Genomic DNA, 22245 nt, shown 5'->3' on the forward strand with positions numbered 1-22245 from the left:
TGGAATATTAATTAGGGTCCAATAAGTATGGAATCCATGTGGCCATCATGTCCTTGTCCATGTTGGAACAACGAAACGACGTGAAGCAAGAAACCCAATCTCTCATGTTTTTGTTTTCATTAACATAAAACTTGTAAACCTCATTTTCCTTTCGTAGTTGCTTTTTGTCCATGTTCGTAATTGCACTGCATCTAACGAGTTACCAAAAAAATCAATTCGAAAAATATATAGAACCTAGTTTTAAATATAATTTTTTTTTACAGCGAAAAAAGAAAAAAATTATAGATAATTTAATATAGCTAATTTTAATACAAGTTTTTAGACATAATTATATAACTTTTTATAGATAATTTTAAACAGTCTCTTCTTGATTTGTCGAACATTTACATTATAGTTTGTTTGATATGAAAAAATTTCCAAATGTATGTGTTTGTTTTGGGTTTGAATAATGGTTTTAGACTTCATAGCTAAATGTAATTATTTGGTAATAGATAATTACACAAAATTTGTCAATAATGAGTAGAAAATAATCAACCGTTTGTCAACTTTAGTAGAAAAAAAACTTTACGCTGCAAAAATTACGCGGATCACGGATCAGTGCAGTCAACGCCTTCTTTTTTTGCTGCCGTCCACACAAAAGAAAACATGTTTTTTTTTGTTGATGTTTCCGTTGGGTTCTACTATAAACCCAGCCCAAATACACAAATACAAACTATATTAACATAATTCAGCCCAAAAAAGCCTGGTGTTACAAGAGACTGTTTAGTTAAAGTCCAAGTAGGCCCAGTTCGTGGAAACCCGAGTGATCGAGTCACAGTCAAGGATAAAGATGATCGAGCTCGAAACGATGGCAGTGCCAGATCCAGCAATCTTTGAATATCACTCCGGGTCATCATAGTCACAGTGATGCTAATAAGCCATGCTTTACCATTTATACTACTAATTTTTCAATATTTACAGTCAGTAAACAGTGATGATTTTATAGCAATATATAAGAGGGCGAAAAAAAAGAGTTGGGGGATGGTGGAAGGAAACAGAAGGCTTTGATTGTTGTCGGGACGTGGAGGATCTCACGTGGCATGCCACTTGTCATCAGAACCTTTCTTTATTACACCATCACAACTTGTACGGTTGCCGTTCTGATTAGGATGCATCACCATCAGTTTTCATCACCACCTTTCCAATAAGGGAAAACGCACTCTTTCGTTTTTATTGAGATCATATCAAATTTCATTATATTGAGATCATGTATATTCATTCTTTAGGTTTTTTAGCAACATGTCGTTTTTGTATATATACTTGATTGACATACATGGATCATGGTAAAGGGTTGAGATAGAATAATAGACCAAACGTTTCCATAGGATCATCTCCTAAGTAATAGGATTACTGATCATTTCTATGAACTGATCTCATGCTAAGAACTAACAACGCGTACAACCTTTACTATTGGAATATGAAGATTCCAGTCGTAATCAATCGCGTATAGCTTTTGTTTAATACGATTTATACCTGTGTACTATCTCTCTGTTCGTTTAAGTTGTACGTATGTTCTTTTATGTCGAGATTAAATAAGATGATGGTTACAGTAATTAACAACCAAAAGAGTCTTATAAAACAAGAATCAAATAATTGAACCTCAGCAGGAAAATATTTATGAGTAATTGGAGAATTCGATTCTATTCAGGGTAGATACAGAGCTGAGATGAGTGTGTGTGTGGCCGTCTTGTGAATAAAGTTCTTCAATTAAGCATACAATCAAACATATAGATTGGAAATCATGTTTATCCATTTGTCAAGGTATGTCAACATATGTTTAAATAATATGTATTTTTAGGATCAGATTTTACGAGTTAAATTTTTTTCTACAACAAATATCGAGATAACAAAAAAAAATATTCTGAAGAATATGTTATTTTTTTGGGTAAAAATATTCTTGCGAACAAAGTTTCACCATAAAACTAAGAGCATAATTAATGGGAAATTCTTATAATGAATTCTTATATTCCGCTAAAAACCACCCTAAAAACCCGTATGACCTCATCAATGAAACCAAAGGAGCATGTAAGTTGTTATGTTCCATATATATGTGACGCTCTCATAGACCCCAACAAATACAATGAACGGACAGTTCATAGATTTTGACGGAACTGTTGCGACATTAAAACGAATGGTCCTATATACAATATCAATTTGACGTTCATCAAATGTCATTCTCGAATTAAATTATGAATTCCTAATAAGCTTGATTCAGGGAAGAAGGAACGGTCGATATGATATCATACTTTCATATTAAATAGATTAGTAGAAGGTGGTGTCTAACTTCTAAGGATTTTGTTTTTGTACTTGCATAGCAAGTTAAGTTGGCAAGTACATACAAATGCACGCTGATTGTGTTTAGCAAATTTGAAGTTTCTTTAGATGTTTAAATGCAAATCCAGATTGTGACAACCAAAATAATTATATTTGCTTGGGCATTGGTGTGAACGGAATCCATTAGAAGAGGCTATGATTGGATGAATTGGTGGCCTCTCAACAAAATTAAAACCAAAATCATTTGCATCTTTATCCACTTATTCACATCTCTCGTCTTTATCTGCATTTTATCTTCTTCTTTTTTGTGTGTTCTTTTAGCGGGGTATCCTTCGTCCTTTTAAAGTATCCCACGGCAAGATATTTTGAAAACATAGTGTATTAGTAATTGGGGACCAAAGAAAAAAACAGAAAAAACCCATAATATATTTCAGACTTTGTGTTATGAAAATCTTCATACATCTTTTCGAAACCGATTATAAAATATTTTATATACTAAAACACAAGTCACAATAAGATTTTACCACATGTTATTGTTTTACAAATAAAAAAGTTAATTAATTATCAACATAAAGATTAAAGGAAAATTGCACCCTATATACATGAAAAATACTTATATATACTAACTAACCAAAATTTCCCCCTCTCTCCTACTTTCTCTTCCTATCTCTCTCTACTCTCTCTTCCAAAATTTAATTTTCATTTTTTTGGTTATTTGGTAAATAAGCCCAAAATTAAAAACTATCGCAAATAAACCAACTGAAAAAAGAAATGTCTCCAATAAAAAAATAGCTCCACTAACAAAAAAAAAAAAAAAAAGAGCTCCACTAACCACGATCTCTAATTTCTTAAAACTGTAAAATCTTAAATTCCTAAATTTTTTCTAATGAACACCTTATTTCATGGCACAATTTCAAACTGTTTCATCTATAACTTATTTCTTCTCTGTCTTCTATCCTTCTCTCTTATTATATGTCGTTTGTTTCTTCGTAATCTTTTGGGTTTTGAGTGTTGGAACAATAACTATATAGCTTATGACTTCATTATGTCCAAGTTCGGTGTTTCTTCTTAAAGCAATACTCTCATATTCTTTTTGTTCAGCTTCAAGTTGTTTTAATAGATTATTCATAGGAAGACTAAGGGACAACGAGACTGGGCATATAGATTTTAAAAATCTGAAATGGAAATACAAAGTAAATATTTTATCACTTTTCTTTTAGTTAACTATGCAAAGTTTCAGCGTTATTGAGTTTTCTGGGATAAATTGTTTCGTATATTATGGATATAGTACAAAAGAAATGGTGCTCATCTTTCCTATTAAGAACGTGAAGATGGAAAGAAAAAACGTGAAGATGGCATATCGGTGGTGCTGTGTAGACTGAGATTAAGGTAATATTTTATAGAGGTATTTTAGCTTATTTTGTAAATTGTTATAATTTTCTAGATATATTATATATTCACAATTTATGACTTTATGTATATGTATATATATATATATATATATATATGAACACTCTTCAATATCTCTTGACACGCGGTAATAGGAGGCGATAATCTGTATGGAGTTGGTATATTTTTAACTCAAAAATGTAATAGCAATACATGTTAAATTTCTATGATAATTTGATATAAAAATAAGTATTTTTCCCCGTACGCAGTATAGTTATAAACCACATTGAGAAAAGGTGAAACACCAACCATAAAACCTTCTTTGGTGTACTCCAAAATGATTAAATTTCTTGCTGAAGTATATTAGTAAGACGAACTATATATATTTCATTACAACTTGGAAACAACAATGGAGAACCAGTCGCACCCTAAAACAACACGCACCGACTTTTACTACGGACTACGAGATTGATCGAGGTCCAATGGCAAGGCCATACACCCGTTTGGCTTCTCATAGCTCACTAAGATTTTTCTTTAAAATGCTCATGGAATTGTCATTTTTCTAAAGTAACCTATTTACCAACTTACGATTGTGGACTTCTATTAGTTCGTTTACTATAAATAGCATAAAGTTTTGCACATATATACGGTCACATACGAATAAAGATAAAAGTAACAGTCATGTACATGAACTACTCCCAATTAAAAATGATATAAACAAGGGAAATTTTCCTGGATAGCTTTTTTTAGTTTTTGTTATAAAAAAAGTATACACGGAAAAAAATGACCAAAACAGTTTTATTAAAAAGATAAATAAAATTTCTACTTCTTGCTTTATAGATATATAAATAATAATAAAAGTTATAATTTTGAATTATATGTTTTTAAATTCAAACTTTTTATATTTTTTTGAAATTTAATGCTTTTTGAAACTGTTTTTAAAAAAAAATATTTTAAAATTTTAATATTTATTTTCTATTTGTAAAATTTCCAAAGTCTAGGATTAGAAGTTCTTTAATAAACTCTATACGAGAAATTCCCTAGAATAGCCATATTTAAGTTTTTGTCACAAAAATAGCTTTTAATGAAGAAAATGATCAAAATAAGTTTTATTAAAAGATAAAAATGTATTTTTACCTTAAGGTTAACTAATCTAGACGTAGGATTTAAAGTTAAAGGGTGGAACTTTGGTGATAGGGTTTCAACTTTTAAAAAATATAAAATAAATATTAAAATTTCAAAATAAAAAAGGTTATTTTGGTCATTTTCTTTTTTGAATGCTATTTTTTTTGTGACAAAAACTTAAAAATGTCTATTTGAGAGAATTGCCCAATCTATATTAGTTATTTTCTTTATTAGAGGTTTTTTTGTGAAAATAAACTTAAAAAAAAAGTCATATGGAATTTCTCTGTAAACAAAGTATGTAATTCTCTTATGGACGTAAAATAACATTTCTATAAATGTAAAAAAAAAATATTTACTTACAGTGATCTATAAACAAAAAGTTAATAAATACGAATGACGTTGGGTGGTCCAAAGTTGGTAACTAAATGATAAACGTTGAAGCGCATATGCATGCATATAGTTCAGAGAACCACCACAATTATATAAGGATAAATTCTTATTAGCTAGAAGATCAATTTTTTTAGGGGGGCGGGGTAGATTATATTGATAATGTGGCCTTTGGTTGGTGGGGAGGACTACAAGAGACTAAGAGAGTATTACCGAAGATGATGATTACGAACGAACTATGGATGAAGAAAACTCAAGATCTCACCTCTACTTTCGGTTGCTATTGAGTTGATCTCAAAGTAACTCAATCTGTTACGAGTGTCAGATGACAATATTCTTCCACTACAAGAAAACAGCGACATACTGAGGGAAAATATCGTCGGTATGTCGTCGGAATAACGCTATTCCGACGACATACCGACGAAAAAAGTCCTCGGAAATAACTCCTCGGAATTTCATTTTTCCTCAGAAATTCCTCGGAAATTTCCGACGGAATTCCGAGGAAACGAATTTCCGAGGAAATTTCGAGGACCACATGTTCGTCGGAATTTCCTCGGAATATTCCGAGGAAGATGTCGTCGGAATATCCCGAGGGATACACTTCCTCGGAATATTTCCAAAATTAAAAAAAAAATATAAATTTATTCCACATGTTCGTCGGAATTTCCTCGGAATTTTTAAAATCCCCCCAACGGCTCTCTAACGTCTATAATATTTCCTCGGAATTCATCGGTTTTTTCCTAGGAATACTATTTTCCTCGGTATTCCGTCGGAATATTCCGACGAACTGAATTTTCCTCGGTATTCCGTCGGAATATTCCGACGAACTGAATTTTCCTCGGAATTCCGTCGGTATATTCCGAGGAAATTCCGAGGAAGCCAAATTTTGTGTTTCCTCGGAATTGCCTCGGAAATTCCTCGGTATATTCCGAGGAATTCATTTTCCGTCGGAACGTCCGTCAGAATACCGCTGTTTTCTTGTAGTGTTCTTCCATGATTGACTCGAGATATTTTGTACATAATATATGTTAAATTTCATATATATCTAATAAAATGTATCACCAATATAATTGTTAGAAAAAAAGTATCACAATATAATATTATTACCATATGTGGAAAATAAACAAGTTTCACTTTTCACCAAAACTCAAAAGTCACCACATCTGATTATCAAGGAAATCCAGCTACACATTCGAGCAACGCTTCTCGGTTTGGACAGGGAAGGACTAGTCAAGCATCCTACTGCAGCACCAAATCTCACGAGACCACCAAAAAATACTTACCTTTCACTATGGTTTGAGCATTTCCAGAGATAAATGTCATTTCCTAATCCTATATTTTCCCGCTTAACATGGGCTTTATTTTCTTGTATCATTTTATCTTTCACTTCTTTCTTCTTTCATTCTCCCAGCTGAGCTGTTTTGTAAACGTACTTTGAGAAGGAAGAAATTTTTTAAAAAATGAAAGAAAACTTATCAAAAAAAAAAAACTCAAAAGTCATGTACTGGGGCAAGACGATGTAGTTGAATGTGAAGAAGATATTGTAGTTGCAGATTGTAGATATCCACGTGCTATATAATTCATGCACGTTGAACTCTTAATATTCTTACGCCGGTATATGTTTTTAAATGTATAAAATACTAGAAGTGAAATATTATAAATGATGGTTAGATCCATTTGTTTTCTTCGGAAAGCAATATATTTCTTAAGGTCAAATTTAGTTCAATAGCTATATATATTTCCAATTACAAGTTTCTTTTAATCTTTCAGATTACAACTTAAAATTCGCTTTTTACTAAAAACTACAGTTCTACGATCTAATTAACTAGTTACCGCAAGATCAATGGTCTATAATTGTAGGGGCAATATTAAATTAATTAAATGAATAGATGAGACTCGGGAGAGGAAGAGGTCAAGAGCACTTGCAATAGGGATTTTATCCATCGGAATTTTTAAAATGTACATTTTTATATGTATATATTATATACACGTATGTAATTATGAAGTTCACTATTTTTGTAAAGAACCCAATCTAAAGTAGTGGACTCTATAGTTACATATATATATATATATATATACAAATATGCACTTTAAAAACTCTAATAGATAGAATTTCTAACGGAAGTGTTCTTATATTCAACGGAAACTAAGGAATGGTAGACTTTCTCTCTCTTTTTTCTCTGAGATTTTGAGAGTTTGAAAATCATGGTGATTCCTCTCTGAACAGAGATTACCGGTTCCGATACACGGTGGTCCCCTCGACAGAGAGTAGCCGGCTTTGTTTCTGGTGGTTCGCGCTCCCTTTGGCGGAACTATCCGGCGGTTTGTGGTGATGAAGCTCTGATGGTGTCGTTGCATTATGTCTCGAGCCGTTTCATTCGCCTGCGGTGGAGATCGGATGTTTGGGTTGTTGAAGTTGGGTCCCCTTGGGAGTAATCGAGGTATGTGTTGGGTTTGTGGTGTTTGTGGACCTCAGAATGGATGAGATCTCGATCTTGTTTTGATTGATCTTTCTAGCGTACGATTGAAGAAATTGTTCCCAATAACCTTCTAATACAGTCGTTGGAGGTGGTTGCGGTGATTCTAGTTAAGGTCTGGGGTGAATTTGGTGTCGTCGTTCTGATCCCGGCGTGTTCTGGCGAAGCTCGTGGTTGTTTTCCGTCTTCGTCGACGTTAGCCTCGCGTTTGGGTCGCGTTCGGTGGCGGTGTCTGGTTGTGTGACGCGTGTCTTGCCTTGGTGTTTTGGGCTGATACTTGTTTTAAACTGTCGTTAAATGCAACACGGGTTTTTATTGACGTGTTTTCGTGTCGGTTTGTCTGACTTTGTTGTTTGGGCCTGAGGCCGTTTGTATTTTTGTCTTCCGTTTGGTCCGATGGTTTAGACTTTTAAGGGTTGGGCCTTGTTATATGATTTTTTTTGGTGTTTGAGCTTGGTCCGTTTAATAAAATAAAATATAGATGGAAAAAAAAGTGCTCTTATATTCAACACCCACATCGAAAGCAGTAATTATTGACTCTTAAGTTTACGTGTTTACCAAACTACTATACACTCTTTTTCTCTTTGGTCTACCGTCTACCGTTGATTCTTTCTTTGTTCCAATATTACCAATAGTCCAATACCGTTGACTCTTTCTTTGTCTCATACATACCTGATCTGCTTACCGGGGAAATGATCTAAAATTTTAGTATTTTAAGTATTTAGATTTTGAGTATTGTCTCATACATACCTGATCTGCTTACCGGGAGAAATTATCTAAAATTTTAGTATTTTAAGTATTTAGTTTTTAAGTAACCGAATCAAATTCAAATCCCCTATATATTAATTGAGAAACATTTGAAAAGTTGTAACCTCAATTTTGTATTAATTAAAAGAAGCCCCAATGCATAGGTGGCACTCAATTAGGTAGTCAATTACATTCAATTGAAAAATAAGTAGGTCCACATTCGATTTTTATATGTTGTTAGATACATAAGTTAGTCAAACTATATGATATAATGATATGATATGATATTTTCTTTCCTAAATAAAACCTACGGAATTACCATAAATGACTAATATATATATATGACAATTAATGATTTTAATAATAAAGATTTGATAACAATTTATATCTCCTCCATCATTTTTTGTTTAATTTTATATTATTAAAATAAATTAAACAATCAAATTAGCTATAAAAATAAAATTTAGATTTTTTCGTATATGTTATATTTTGAATTTTTAAAAACGACAATAAATGACTAAAACTATTAAAATTATTATGTTAAAAATTAATGATCAATGGTTTAACATTTTTATTATAAGAAGATACACATGATTTTAAAACCATATGAGTAAAAAATATCATTTAATAATAAAAAATATATATATATATAGATTAAACACTATATACCATAAGATTACATAAATATTTTAATATCAAAACTTTCAATGAATTTTCAAGAACATTTATAAATTATAAACTTATTAAAGATTTCAGATTGAAAATTTTGTTATCGATGATTTAAATATTTTGTTATAAAACGATATGAATGATCATAGAACCGTATGATTATAAATTTTTATTTAATAAATAACTATACAAAATATACTATTCTTAGAAAAATAGGTTGGTTCATCTTAATTTATATTACACTTTTTATTAAACTAACTATCGAATTGATAAATAACGTACCAAAAAATGTTTTGCAATTTCCTTAAATAAAAGCTACGAAATTACCTAATATGAATAATAAATATTTAATAACAATTTTTGTATCTTAGTTCTTTTTTTTTAATTTTATATTATTAAAAGATATTTAAAAATCACATTAAATATATAATAAAAACATTTATATTTTTTCTTATATGTTATATTTTGAATTTTTCAAAACGTCTATAAATTATTAGAAATTTGAAGATTCTCACTCTGAAAATTTTGTGATCAATAGATTATTAGAAATGTTTATTCCGCGCAAGGCGCGGACCTTATCCTAGTATGTTATTATCTAAGATATTACATCAACTAAGTGGTTAACACTTGCCACACCTCTGTCACTCGGTCCTTTTAGCAATATAAATATTTATAGCAATATTGTAGAAGAAGATCCACACTTATTTCTTCGGCCGCAATTCTTTTCATTTTACTTCATCGGCCCATATGTATATATACATATACTTACTTTTCAACCATATGTATTAATGCTGAAATGCAAAGATGAATTAATTCACTACACGGTTATGATTTACTCAGTGTACACATAAACTTTGTAACGAGCTAGTAAACCTAGTTTAGAGTAAGACAGACTCTTCTAGAATTGAGAAATAAAAAACGAATTTTAATACTCATCAACAAGAGATTGGCATTTTTTAACCAATATGTATATTAGTATATATAGCTGAATACTAGATTTTTACCACTTGAATAGTTAAGTGTGTGAAACTAGAATTGGAAATTGGCCGTATTTTATCAAAGTGTTGAGTTTCTTGACAATGAAAGGGAAGAGAGAAGAGGGATATATAATTGAATTTGAAAGAAGCCTCGAATTTGGACTGTCTGCGTATGCATCCCCACTGTTGCATGCAGACACATTTTCACCATACCTCCGCTTCTCTCAGTCTGATGATGTCATAATCTCAGACTTTTGTGAAGTAATACCTATTACTACAACTCGAATTCTACATGCAATAATAAAAGGGTTCAGACAATTGGCTACCTTTATCTTTTATTACTGTCCTCGAGCTAGTTTGAAAGTATTTTTTTTTTTGCTAAATTAGTTTGAAAGTATTTGAGTAACTGAAAAAGTTACCTGATTACTTCTTGTCACTAAATAGACTATGTCAAAAGAGAGCGGTAGATCATTCGCAGCATATGAGTAGATTAAAGAGCAGCAGTATTTAAACGAGCATTTGTTTATCTTCATGTAGATGGGGCCCCACTGTACTTCAGACAAAGGCTTTTAACAGAGGACTAGTGTCATATGGATTCTCTTCCGTTTAGTTCCCAAAATACCCTCCTTCTTTCTTTTAAGAGATTCTCAAACCTCCAAATTGCTACATAACCCTTTTTTCCTTGTCCATTTAGAATCAGCAAAAACAAAATCTTTTGTCACTATAAAACCCTTTTTGTTTTGTTCGAAGTCATCTTCTTAATATTATTAAAATTATATATCAAAAATGATATTCAACAATTTTAGAATTGTTTCCCTAAACTAAAACATGCACTTGAAAGTTGCTTACACAACAAAAAGAACCCCCCAATTTTTCAATCAGTTTTGTTGAGTTGGTGGACACATTGGTCAATTACTGCCAAGTGCCAACCATCCAAACAAAACCATTTACGGCAAAGTTTAATGAAATTTTATTTTTGCCAAAATAGGAAGGAAAAACACACATGCAAAAACTAAAAGAATAAAAGAAATAACAAAAAAAAAAGATAAAGAGTTGTCTACAATATTGGGCTAGAGCAGAGTATTTATATCACCACCCACGAGCCTTTGCTTTTCCTTCACCACCTCTCCTATATCTGTTTTCTTCCCGGAGTCATTCGTCTGATCTCATCATCAACAACCACAACTACTCAAACAAACCTTTGAGAAAGAAAGAGAAAAATATAATCTAAGAGAAGAAGCATGACCTACTAATATTAGTAGTATCTCTCCTCAGTGAAAAAATCATAACTATTTTGGATGGTCAGATCACACAAGCAAGAAGCACGCGTCTCTGCTACTTACATCCAATCAGTGAAGCCACAACGTCCTCCTTCCACCACCATGACCACAACCACAGATGGCACCAAGGGCGGCAAAACGCAGACGCATAAGAAACAAGTGAGAAGACGACTCCACACAAGCCGTCCTTACCAAGAACGTCTCCTTAATATGGCCGAAGCTCGCCGTGAAATCGTCACCGCCTTAAAACACCATCGCGCTTCCATGAGACACGCCGCCAAGATTCCACCGCCTCCACCGTCTCATCCGCCGCAGAAACTGTTTTCGCCACCGCCACCTCCACCTCCTCCAGATCCATTTTCTTGGTTGAATCCACAACTCAATTCACTCCTCCCTAACCAACCTCTAGGGTTAAACCTAAATTTCCACGACTTTAATGACTTCATCCAAACCACGTCATCGTCTTCATCATCATCGTCGTCTTCTTCAAGCTCATCATCATCCTCCTCAGCAATAACGAATCCGCATATCTACTCCACCCCTTCACCTCCCCTTTCCACCTTCTCCGCCACAGCTCCTCAACAACCGCCGAAGCAGCTGATGGAAACGGAAAACAACGTGGAGACGTCAGCTTGGTGGTCAGAGCTCATGATGAAGACGGTGGAGACCGAGATGATGAAGTCGCAGACAGTCGAAGATGACGTCTTCCCAAAGTTCAATGACGTCATGGAGTTTCCTTCTTGGTTGAATCCAACGGATGAAGAATTGTTTCATCCTTATAATCTCTCTACTCATTACTCCTCCCCTCACAATCCTCCATTGTCCTGGTAAATTATTTTATTTTTTATTTTCTTTTAAACTTAAAACATTTCGATCGGTGTTGTTCCACCGGAATCATCGGCGGACAAAAAGTAGCGGTGGTTCTGTATAAACTTCAGTGTTGAGTTGCGGCAGAACACAGAAAGCAGAAAAAAATATTTCTATAAAATCTTTTTGTGATATAATTAAATGGGACTAATTGATTAGAAAAATATGAAGAATAGGAGTGAAACTTGTGGAATGAAAAGGATCCACATCAGTTTATTGCATGATCTCAAGCTGTCCCTTTTGTTTCTTTTTGGTCCAATGATTATATGAGTGTCCGAAGATTATATATTGTTGTGTTATATCATTGCATGCAATTATTATATAGGTTGCTTGTTAGGTAATTTATTTCCTTCAGTGTTCTTCATATATTTAATTTAAGAATTTTGTGGTAACCGGTTATCTATCTATCTAACCTAAGATTTGAATGTATTGTATTTATTTTACAGTATGGAGATTAAAGAAATTGAAGGCATGGATGGAGACGATTGGCTTGCCTGGCTGAGCCACAAAGATTGATTACTGTGTTTTTTTCAGACATGTTGAATCAACTCTTTGGTTCTTTTCTTATTTATTTGTTTTCTTTCTAATTTTTTTTTTTGGTTTGGAGACATAAGAATTTAAGAATAACAACATGCCTGCGGAGAGAAATGTTCGGTTTGGCAAAAGTCACAAATGAATGAAATTAAACTTCGCTTACTCAAAAATGTTTTATAGATAGCTAATTCTTCTCATATGCATCATTCACTTCACCAATGTCCATCTCGTCATCATCATCCGACATCATATCATCATCATCTCCTGAACTACTACTATAGAGCAATTCTTTCTCTTCCATTTCCAAAGTATCACTATAAGTTTGAATATCTCTCTTCCTCCCTCTGTAACCTGTAAACCTCAGCAACTTCTCTTTCCAAAGTATCAAAGGGCACTTCTCAATCAGCTCGGGGCCTTCGTAAGCTTCTGTCAAGAACACACTGAACCTCTTCCCTCTCTCAGAGACATAGAAGATACCACAATGCTTCAAGAATATCCTCATCAGCTTCTGCGGCATCACAAACTCTCTCCTGAAATGCGTCAAATGATCCGTCACCAATCTCTTCTCCAGCGTAAAACTAAGCAGCTCGTGCATAACTGCGATTGCCCGTTTATCGAATTCCTTTGAACCAGCTTCGAGTCCACGTGCATCGGCATAAGGAGACAAGTAAGTTCGCTTCTGAAAATGTTCAATCTTCCCTCTGTACCGGTACATTTTCTTGTATGATGGAGGAAACTTCATAGGGAAAGGCAGTGAAAGCAAACCTGGCTTGTGATCGCTTTCCTCAGTTAAGCCTAGAGTCTTCTTCTCCAACTCTGTTATAGCCCAAGCTGGATTCCATGAAACAAGCTCTAGATATTCCTCTCCATCCTCAACCTTCACAACTTTAAAAAGCTCAGGAAACTTGTTTACCCAGTTCACCCTGAAGTCAAGAGGCAACCCAAAATCTCTCCGGAAATGAGCAATCTTATCCAACCGAAGCTTCTTATCAACAGACATCATCAAACACCTAGTCACATGCTCCGCAGCCTTGTCACCATTCTCCTCAACCAACCCATCATGCTCCTCCAACAACTCTTCCCCTTCCTTCGTCATCCCACACCACAACACTCCCCTCTCATCCTTGTACAGTTCAAACACCTTTGGAGACTTTCTGATGAAATCGCTGATCTTATGCGGCTTAGGCAAATTGATCTGACGCCTGTACTGCTCCAACAACCTGACCTTCATGATCATCTCTGGCTCACTCTTCAACAGCTCCATCAAGAACATCACTTTGTTAGCTATCTTCCATTTCTCAGTCGCTACTTCGAGCTCGCGGACTCGCTTCTCCCTGCTCCTATCTTGAACACGCTTGCTGCTCGTCATTAACCTCACCCATACCCGCCCGAAAGGGCACTCTCCAGATATAAAGCTTCTCTCAGGCATTATCGCAAACACCTTGTGGGCATTCCCGTAGAATCGCAGCGTCCTACGTGGCAAGCTTCCCATCAAAACCTCAGCTTTGAACACCGGAACAGCTATTGAAGAAGTTTGAATTGCAGCGAAAGCTCAGTTTTTTATATAAATGGATCGATGATTACGATTACTTTCAGATTCCATGTGATAGAGAAAATGTGTAAACTGAGATATAAAAAATACCTTAGAGTATACGGCGGCGAAATAATAGAGTTTGAAGGTGAGGCGGCGAGGAGAAAGTCATGCGACGGAGGTCCGGCGGTGTGTGTCGTCTTCTTGTTGTTTCGTAAATGGGCTTTATTAAGCCCATTTAGTTCTCTTGTGGGTTTTCTTTTATGTCTCTACAAAGTTTCAGATTACCAGCTTGAGTTGGACACGTGGCTCATGAGCTGTTTGTCTTAATGTTTTAAATCATTGTTTTTAATACGCTTTAATCATGTTTTTAGAGATTCGTGGTTTCGAATTGTTTGTCTTGATGTCTTTTAATTTGAGCAATGTCATGTCCGAGAGATATTTTTGTAAGAACCAACAAAACGGCCATCATTCTGTATCACCCGTTTGGTGTCGCTCGTCAATGTCATTCCACCGTTGGTTGACACGATCATTGACACGATCAACCGTGAAAACGAATTATTCTTTGTTTTTTTTTCACTTCGATAATTACTTTATTGGTCTTTTCTAGTTTATCATCAAAAACGATATTTCAGAAAAGACAATCTTAATATTTCGAGAATGTAGTTTACAGTTTCAAAATGTCTCATTTAAAATAAAATAAAATAATATGCAAAAAATGAGGGGCAATTGTCAATAATAGCACTTTTTGAAGTTTATGTCTCAAAAATAGCACTAGAAGGAGAAAGTCACAAAAATGACATTCATTAAAGGGTAAAATATCCCTAATACCCTTGGTTTAAAATTAAATAAACAAACAAAAATAAATAAAAATAAATAAAATAAAAATAAAAAAATAAAAATAAAAATAAAAAAAAGATAAAAAATAATAATTTTTTTATAGTTTCAGATTACATGTTTTCAGATTCGAAATTTTTATAATTTTTTTTTTTAAATTTTTGTTTTTGTTTTTGTTTTTTTCAAATTTTCTTTTTATAATTTAAAAATACTTTTTGAAACTGTTTTTTAAATTTTTATTTTTTTATTTTAGTATTTATTTTTTATAAAATTTTAAACCCTAATTCCAAAACCCCACCCCTTAACTCTAAACCCTAAAGTTTGGATTAATTAACCCAAGGGGTATAAGTGTATATTTACCTCTTTAATGAAACCTATTTTTGTGACTTTGAGCCTTGAGTGCTACTTTGGGAACAAAAACTTGGTTTAGTGCTATTTTAGTCTTTTTCTCAAAAATGAGTGTTTATTATTGACTTTAGAAACCTTAAGTTGTTTTTTTATTGTAAGAAATTATAGATAAGCTTGTAATTTATTTGGACTAGGGAAGACGTTTTAACAATCGGAACTGAATTTGTTTTGATAACGAGTATACTATAATTTGAATCCTGTATTGGCCCTTTTATCTCAATTAATCTTGTTCTGTGTATATATTTTAACATATGCTAATACTTTGAAGAAAAAAAATGCAAAAGAGAAGAAAAAAAGATAAATTGCTTGAAATACCTTATGTTGCTTATCACTTTTCAAAAATATTATCAATCTAAAATGCTTTAACATTTGGATTTAAGACTAGATATGGCCAGTCCTAAGATTTTAGGGAACCGTAGGAGATTTAGTAAAGATTTCGATAATTTTTTTTACAAATTTGGAAACATATGTCTATATAATTTTCTTAAAAAATTAGGAAGCTTGAGCCGAATGTTTCATTTGGTTTTATCCAGGACCGGTTCTGATTTAGAGTTTAATGATTATTGTTTAAACTTCAGTATTTATCGGGTGAATTTAAGTTTATAATCTTCTGTAGTATTTTATAAATTATTATTAAGCAATTATAAATAATTTAAGAAAGATAATTAAATTTTTTTATCACAACTTAAAGTATTCATAAAAATGATTATCATTTAAAAGTAAATTTGAAAAGTGATATAAAATTTGTGGTAAAATTAAAATTCTTTTAAAAGAGAGAAACACTGCTGATTTTTTAAGTAAATCTATTAATTTACAGTTATATATTGAAAGTATTGCCACTATTTTACCAAAAAAAAAATTCCCACGAGAATAGCTATTTCAAAAATCGAAATATTGTCCCAAGTATATTTAATAGATAAAATACAAACTAGCTAATAATTAAAGCAATGAGGACTAAAACAATTGATTACTTTTGTAAAGAAAGGAAATCAAGAACCCCTATTTTGGTTCCTTCTATCAAACTAACAAACATAGCCAACTAGCATAAACTAAGTATTTGTATTTTTCATATATAGACAGCGCAGAAAAGGGGAAGAACTCAAATTCCTTCACAAGTGTAGCTTTCAGGAAACGTGACAAAATAATATGATAGGATGTTGACCAAACACATGTCTATCTATTATACATGGTGAATTACAGTACTTTATATATGGCAAAAATGATTCTAAATGTACCAATATCCATTTAAAATTTTCATGTCTTTCACTTCTTTTTTGCTTTGCGGTACGCAAGGGAAATTTAAAAAGAGGGTTACAGATTATACTAGCTAGCACGGTACCACAGTGGTTTAGGATCTCTACACTGTTATAAATTATTCATCTTAGTCAAATCCTGCTAACACAGAAGCTATGTCCGTTTTAAATATCGCCAATGCTCGTAAAATTCATTTCAAAAAGTAGTTGATATATAATTAGTAAATTAGTACATGTCTAGTGTATATTATATTTGGGTGTTTTAACCCCACTTGTTGATATACATTTTAAACCCACCAAAACCAGAAATCTAAGCAAATACGGTGGTTGCCTCCCTGGAGATCATATGCTTCAGATATCTCAGCATGGTATTGTAGTTTTAACACAAAAATGTATATAAAGGGATATCCAGAGACAAAACCAGAAAACAGTTCAAAACTAAAGTGAAGAAAGAAAGTAAATTAAGTAGAAAACAAATATACATTTGTAACATAGATTACTTAGAAGTTAAAAAAAAAATTACTTACAGTCAACAACTTCCTTGTATAAGTTTTCATGACAATGAGTTCGAATAATATAGCAGCAAAAGAGCTAATTAAGGTATTGAAGACTTTTTGTTTTTTAGTTTCTCATAAAATTGGTTCCTCATTAACCAGAAAGTTCTTTTCCATCTATGTTTTTTTTGAAATTTTGATTTTTTTTTTGTCAACGTTCTTAGAATTTTTTTTTCTATTTTCTTTTGTTATCTGTACAATATTTAGGAATGTAAAAACCAAACACTATAAATTCATTTTAAAACTACATATATTCATAGTCTAATCTTAACATGCTCTCATCTCCTGCCAAAATTATACTATATTGAATTAAAGCCTAATTTTGTTGGTTACTGAAAACTAATAATCTAGAAGAAGAAGAAAAAGTAAGCACATGCTTGTAAAACCGAAGAGTTACGGAACGTGTGGCAAATAATAAACATGACCGCTTCTTAATCCGTGTTTCCACATAATCATCTTCGTCAACGCGCATACAACACGAGAGCTTCTCTGCTATAATTTTCATACTCTACTTATCACACACATATAAATACACTAACAAGCCGCCACTCTCACTATATTGTCAACTCCAAAAAGTACATGAACCAAAACCCTAATTAACTAAAACTGTATTACAGACAGTACACTTGTGCATTTGGTAAGATATGGAAGCACCATTGCCCAAGTACACAGGTGTAAGGAAGAGGAAGTGGGGCAAATGGGTGGCCGAGATTCGTCTCCCCAACAGCCGCGAGAGAATCTGGCTCGGATCCTTCGACTCCGCTGAGAAGGCGGCGCGTGCTTTTGACGCGGCTCTTTACTGCCTCCGCGGCCCCGGTGCACGTTTTAACTTCCCGGATAATCCTCCGGAGATACCCGGCGGACGTTCTCTGACGCCGCAGCAGATTCAGGTGGTAGCTAACCGCTTCGCCTGCGAGGAACCGTTACCACCACCTCAGCAACAACAACAACAACAAGAACAGCCACCCTCGCCACATGGCGATAGGACGGAGGAAGGAGTTGGAAATTCGGCACGTGGGGTAAGTAGTGGTGGTAGTGGTGGGCCGACGTTAGGACAAGTTGGGGGAGATAGTAACAACCACGTGGGTAATTGCAATAGCAATAGCAATACCAATAGTAACGATACGACACCGTATTGGCCGTTTATGTGGGAAGAGAATCTTATGGTTCCTACAACTTCGGAAGAGTTAGGTACTTATTTCATGGACGTTGATTCGACCAACTTGTATTTCCCGTCGACACAACATGAGCTCTCATCTGATTTTTACCACGATGGAGCATCTGTTGTTGAAGATGATTACTCTCATTACAACATTAACCTTTGGAATTTCTGAGATCCTTCTTTTTATCAGTGATCTTGGACCAAAATATTCCATCATTACATAAAGGTACTAGCCTCTTGTGGCTCCTCTTTTTATTTTATTTATTATTTTTGAAATCCATTTATTTCACATGTTTTTTGGTTTGTGTCTATGTGCTCTGTATTACATTGCACATTACTTCCACTTGAGTTTACTTTCCAGGACTGGTTTGATTTATTTGTAACAAGCCAATCTTGACCCCTATTGTTTGGTCATATATGGTTTACAAAGTTTATACATACGGTTCCATATGTGTATTTTTTTTCTATAAGTGCTCATGTTTTGTTGGGAACTAGTGTTTTATAATATATTTCGTTATAAATTTGTATGTAATAATAAACTAACTAGGCAATAACCCGCGCCTTGCGCGGGATGTGATTATTAGTTTCGTTATTTTTAATAAAAAAGACAATAAATCTGTTTAATCTGGATATTAGTTAGGTTTTACGTTTTTTTTGTTTTTAATCTTCTAAAATATAACTATTATTTTAAATTAATATTCATTTTAGTTTATTCGGTTAAAACATTTGATTTTTTGGTTTTTTCGGATAAAAACCTAAAATTAATATTATATGTTTATTTTCATATTATGAAGTTTAGATAGTTGTCATGTCGAACCAATAGTTTCATATTATAGTTTTTAAACAGATAATAGTTTAAGAAAAAGAAAAGAAAATTATTAAGACAAATCATTTCACTACAATTTGGTCGGTAGTGAAAGAAACATTAAGAAAATATATTTCAACTTTCAAAAAAATTAGATACTTCAGCTGTGGTGAATACTTAGTTATAAGATGCTCACATCAAGGTGCACATGTATGTTTATGTAAAAAGTATATAAAAATAGTTGAAAAATATATAAAGATATTGTTAATTAATATTAAATGATATTTTTGTTCAGAATAATACATGAAAGATAAAATTAAAATTTATTTAAAATAAAAAAAGACCTTGACATTAGTTATTTTTTCATCAAAAGAAAATAAAATTATATTCGTAAATAGGGGTGGACACATATCAAGTATCTGGATATTTGGAAGCATTCTTGTCAATTCGATCTTTAGCCACCTAGATATTCGGTGACTCCGATATCCGAAATGTTTTAGAATTTTAAAGAATATTCGATTTGATTCGTAAATAAAATAAAATTTTAAAAATAATTTAATAATAACATTTTATTACAAAAATAAAACATTATATAACCTTTTAATTCTAGTACCTAATATAATAAATTTATATTGTAAAACTGATATAAAGTATAATATATATAATTCTTTTCATATATGTATATATATGCATATAACATATCGAATTAGATATATGTTCCTAAAAATATTGGTATTAGTGATTTGCTTCTTTTTTGGATATTGTATTTTAGTATTTGATTTGTTTCATAAAGTTTCAAATATCAAGATTTTTTGGTTCAAATCAAAACGGATAACAAATCGAATCAAAATTTATGAATATTTTGCTCAATTTTATCTGTAAACAATAAAAATAATATATATATAGTTTGGCTTTTGATTCGTTATCTATTTTTATTCGAACCGAAAAATCCAGAGTTTTATTGGAACTATGTATGTGAGTTTTATATTAAAAAAATCACAAAGTACATAGTGTGAACACATTTATGACTATAGTGTGAACGCGTTAACATATTTATTATCAAATCATTGTGAAGCTGCCACGTGTCTATTATAATGTGAATGCATTTATTACAATGCTTCTCTTTTAATATATAAGAGATAGCTGTCAACTAGTTTCAAAACTAATAAATTGAATGCTATTAGAAAACATGATATAACTTACACTTTGTCGAGCCTTCACAAATATGATCGACTTCGGATTTAAAGAGATCATAAACCAGATATCAATACCCGTGCTAAGATCGAATGTTTCCATGTCTTTGCTGTTCATGTTATTGTTATTGAGCAGTTGATATTATTATGACAAGTGACATTGAAAGGACGAAAATAGCAACCGTAGAGAATATAAATTTAAAATGTGAGTTTTACGTTTGTTTACCAACAAAAATCCTTAGATAGGAGACCGTGAGCCTCTAGAACACATGCAGAGATTGGCTACACTGCGTTGAGTTGGGATCAAAACATATTTTAATTAGTGGTGGGAACAAGTCGAATACCCGAGTTGGAGATATTCGTGATTCGTTTATTTCGAATAGTCATTTATCCCATCGATCTGATCCATAGCTTATAAAATATTCGGTGTCGTGATATCTGATTTTTTTAAAAATTTTATTTAATATTCGATTCGATCAGTACAAATAATAAAAATTTAAAAATGAATAATAGAAATCCAAAGATAATATGAAATATTAATATCTATAAAAAATAAAAAGTTATTTACTTTTAAAAACCCTAATAACTAAAGCACTCAATTTAATAAATAAATTATTGTTTAACTTACATAAAGTATAATCATTATATAATTCATATAAATTATTTATTTTAATATATATATATATATGCATATACTATATAACATATCAGATTAGATATCCGCTCTTGAAAATATTAGTATTTTGATTTGTTTCGTTTCTTACGGATATTGTATATTATTATTTGTTTTGTTTTGTAGAGTAACAGATATCTTGATTTGTTTTGTTCAAATCAATGAGAATAAGGAATCAAATGAAATTTACTGATTTTTTTAGAACGAAATTTACTGATTCTTTGTCGAGCTCTAATTTGAATGACAAATAGCTCACAAAATCATATATAGTTTGCTTTACTTTTCTTTTACATTGCTAGTGAAATGTTTTTTAGACAACATGAAACATGCGAGTTTGAACTCAGCTGCTATACAGCAATGGCGTTATTATAAATCAGTAGGTTATATTTCGTGATCATATTAGTAGTGGCATGCATGTTTATTCTTCTAAAATCTGCTAAAATATGTTTAAAACTTAGTAACAAGCTGTAAAGCTCATCCATCTGAGCATCTCATTTCCACGTAAACTAGCATGCTAGCTACTTTTCTTTTTATTATTCACGAACCTACGCTCCTTTGCTCCTTTTCTTTTTATTGTCTGTGCATTCGTATTCATTCAGGTTTTTTTTTTGAACTGAGTATTCATTCAGGGTTGAGTGATATTGTTTAATTATTCGACCTTAGTCTCTACCTCCACCGTGAACCGACCAGGCGACCAGCCCCTTGAATTCCCATCCACCATGCAGATCACTTTTAGGCATAGAATGGGGAGTGGGAAAAAGACAGTTCGCACACTAGGATGGAAGAACCGCTTTTGTTTTCTCCATTCATCATTCAATCAAAATTTACTAGTGGTTCAGTTTTAAAATTAATAAAATATTTGAGAACCGCTAGTGGTTCAAATGCATGAGTAAAAAACAGGAACCGTAGTGTACAGTAATACCTCAACACATTTCTAGTGTATCAAGTGTTCCTCCTACTTTTAACAAGCAAATTCATTATTTAAAATAATCATTATAATAAGTAAATTACTTTTTAGCTGCATCTAACCTTTTTAATTATTGTATTTGAGTTACTATTTTTTT

At 32.4% G+C, this 22245-nt stretch overlaps 3 protein-coding genes across 3 annotated transcripts; 2 read left to right on the plus strand and 1 right to left on the minus strand.

Annotated features, from left to right (window-relative positions):
• The first annotated feature begins 11153 nt into the window (after window positions 1-11153).
• Window positions 11154-12927, plus strand: LOC106371674 (ras guanine nucleotide exchange factor Y). Its single transcript, XM_013811764.3, has 2 exons — window positions 11154-12191; window positions 12678-12927. Exons 1-2 carry the CDS (start codon window positions 11383-11385, stop codon window positions 12745-12747), a joined length of 879 nt encoding a protein of 292 aa, XP_013667218.2. The 5' UTR covers window positions 11154-11382; the 3' UTR covers window positions 12748-12927.
• LOC106371673 (protein WHAT'S THIS FACTOR 1 homolog, chloroplastic) lies at window positions 12848-14672 on the minus strand. The gene is made up of 2 exons (XM_013811762.3): window positions 14408-14672; window positions 12848-14286 (listed from the first exon to the last, which is right to left on the minus strand). The coding sequence occupies exon 2, from the start codon at window positions 14255-14257 to the stop codon at window positions 12950-12952; it is 1308 nt and encodes a 435-aa protein (XP_013667216.2). The 5' UTR covers window positions 14258-14286; window positions 14408-14672; the 3' UTR covers window positions 12848-12949.
• A 3225-nt stretch (window positions 14673-17897) lies between these two features.
• On the plus strand, window positions 17898-18966 carry LOC106421318 (ethylene-responsive transcription factor ERF016-like). The gene has a single exon (XM_013862158.3). It carries the CDS (start codon window positions 17993-17995, stop codon window positions 18680-18682), a length of 690 nt encoding a protein of 229 aa, XP_013717612.2. The 5' UTR covers window positions 17898-17992; the 3' UTR covers window positions 18683-18966.
• The last annotated feature ends 3279 nt before the right edge of the window (window positions 18967-22245 follow it).

The sequence above is a fragment of the Brassica napus genome, chromosome A10 (genome assembly GCF_020379485.1).
Source record: "Brassica napus cultivar Da-Ae chromosome A10, Da-Ae, whole genome shotgun sequence".
Taxonomy (NCBI): Eukaryota; Viridiplantae; Streptophyta; class Magnoliopsida; order Brassicales; family Brassicaceae; genus Brassica; species Brassica napus.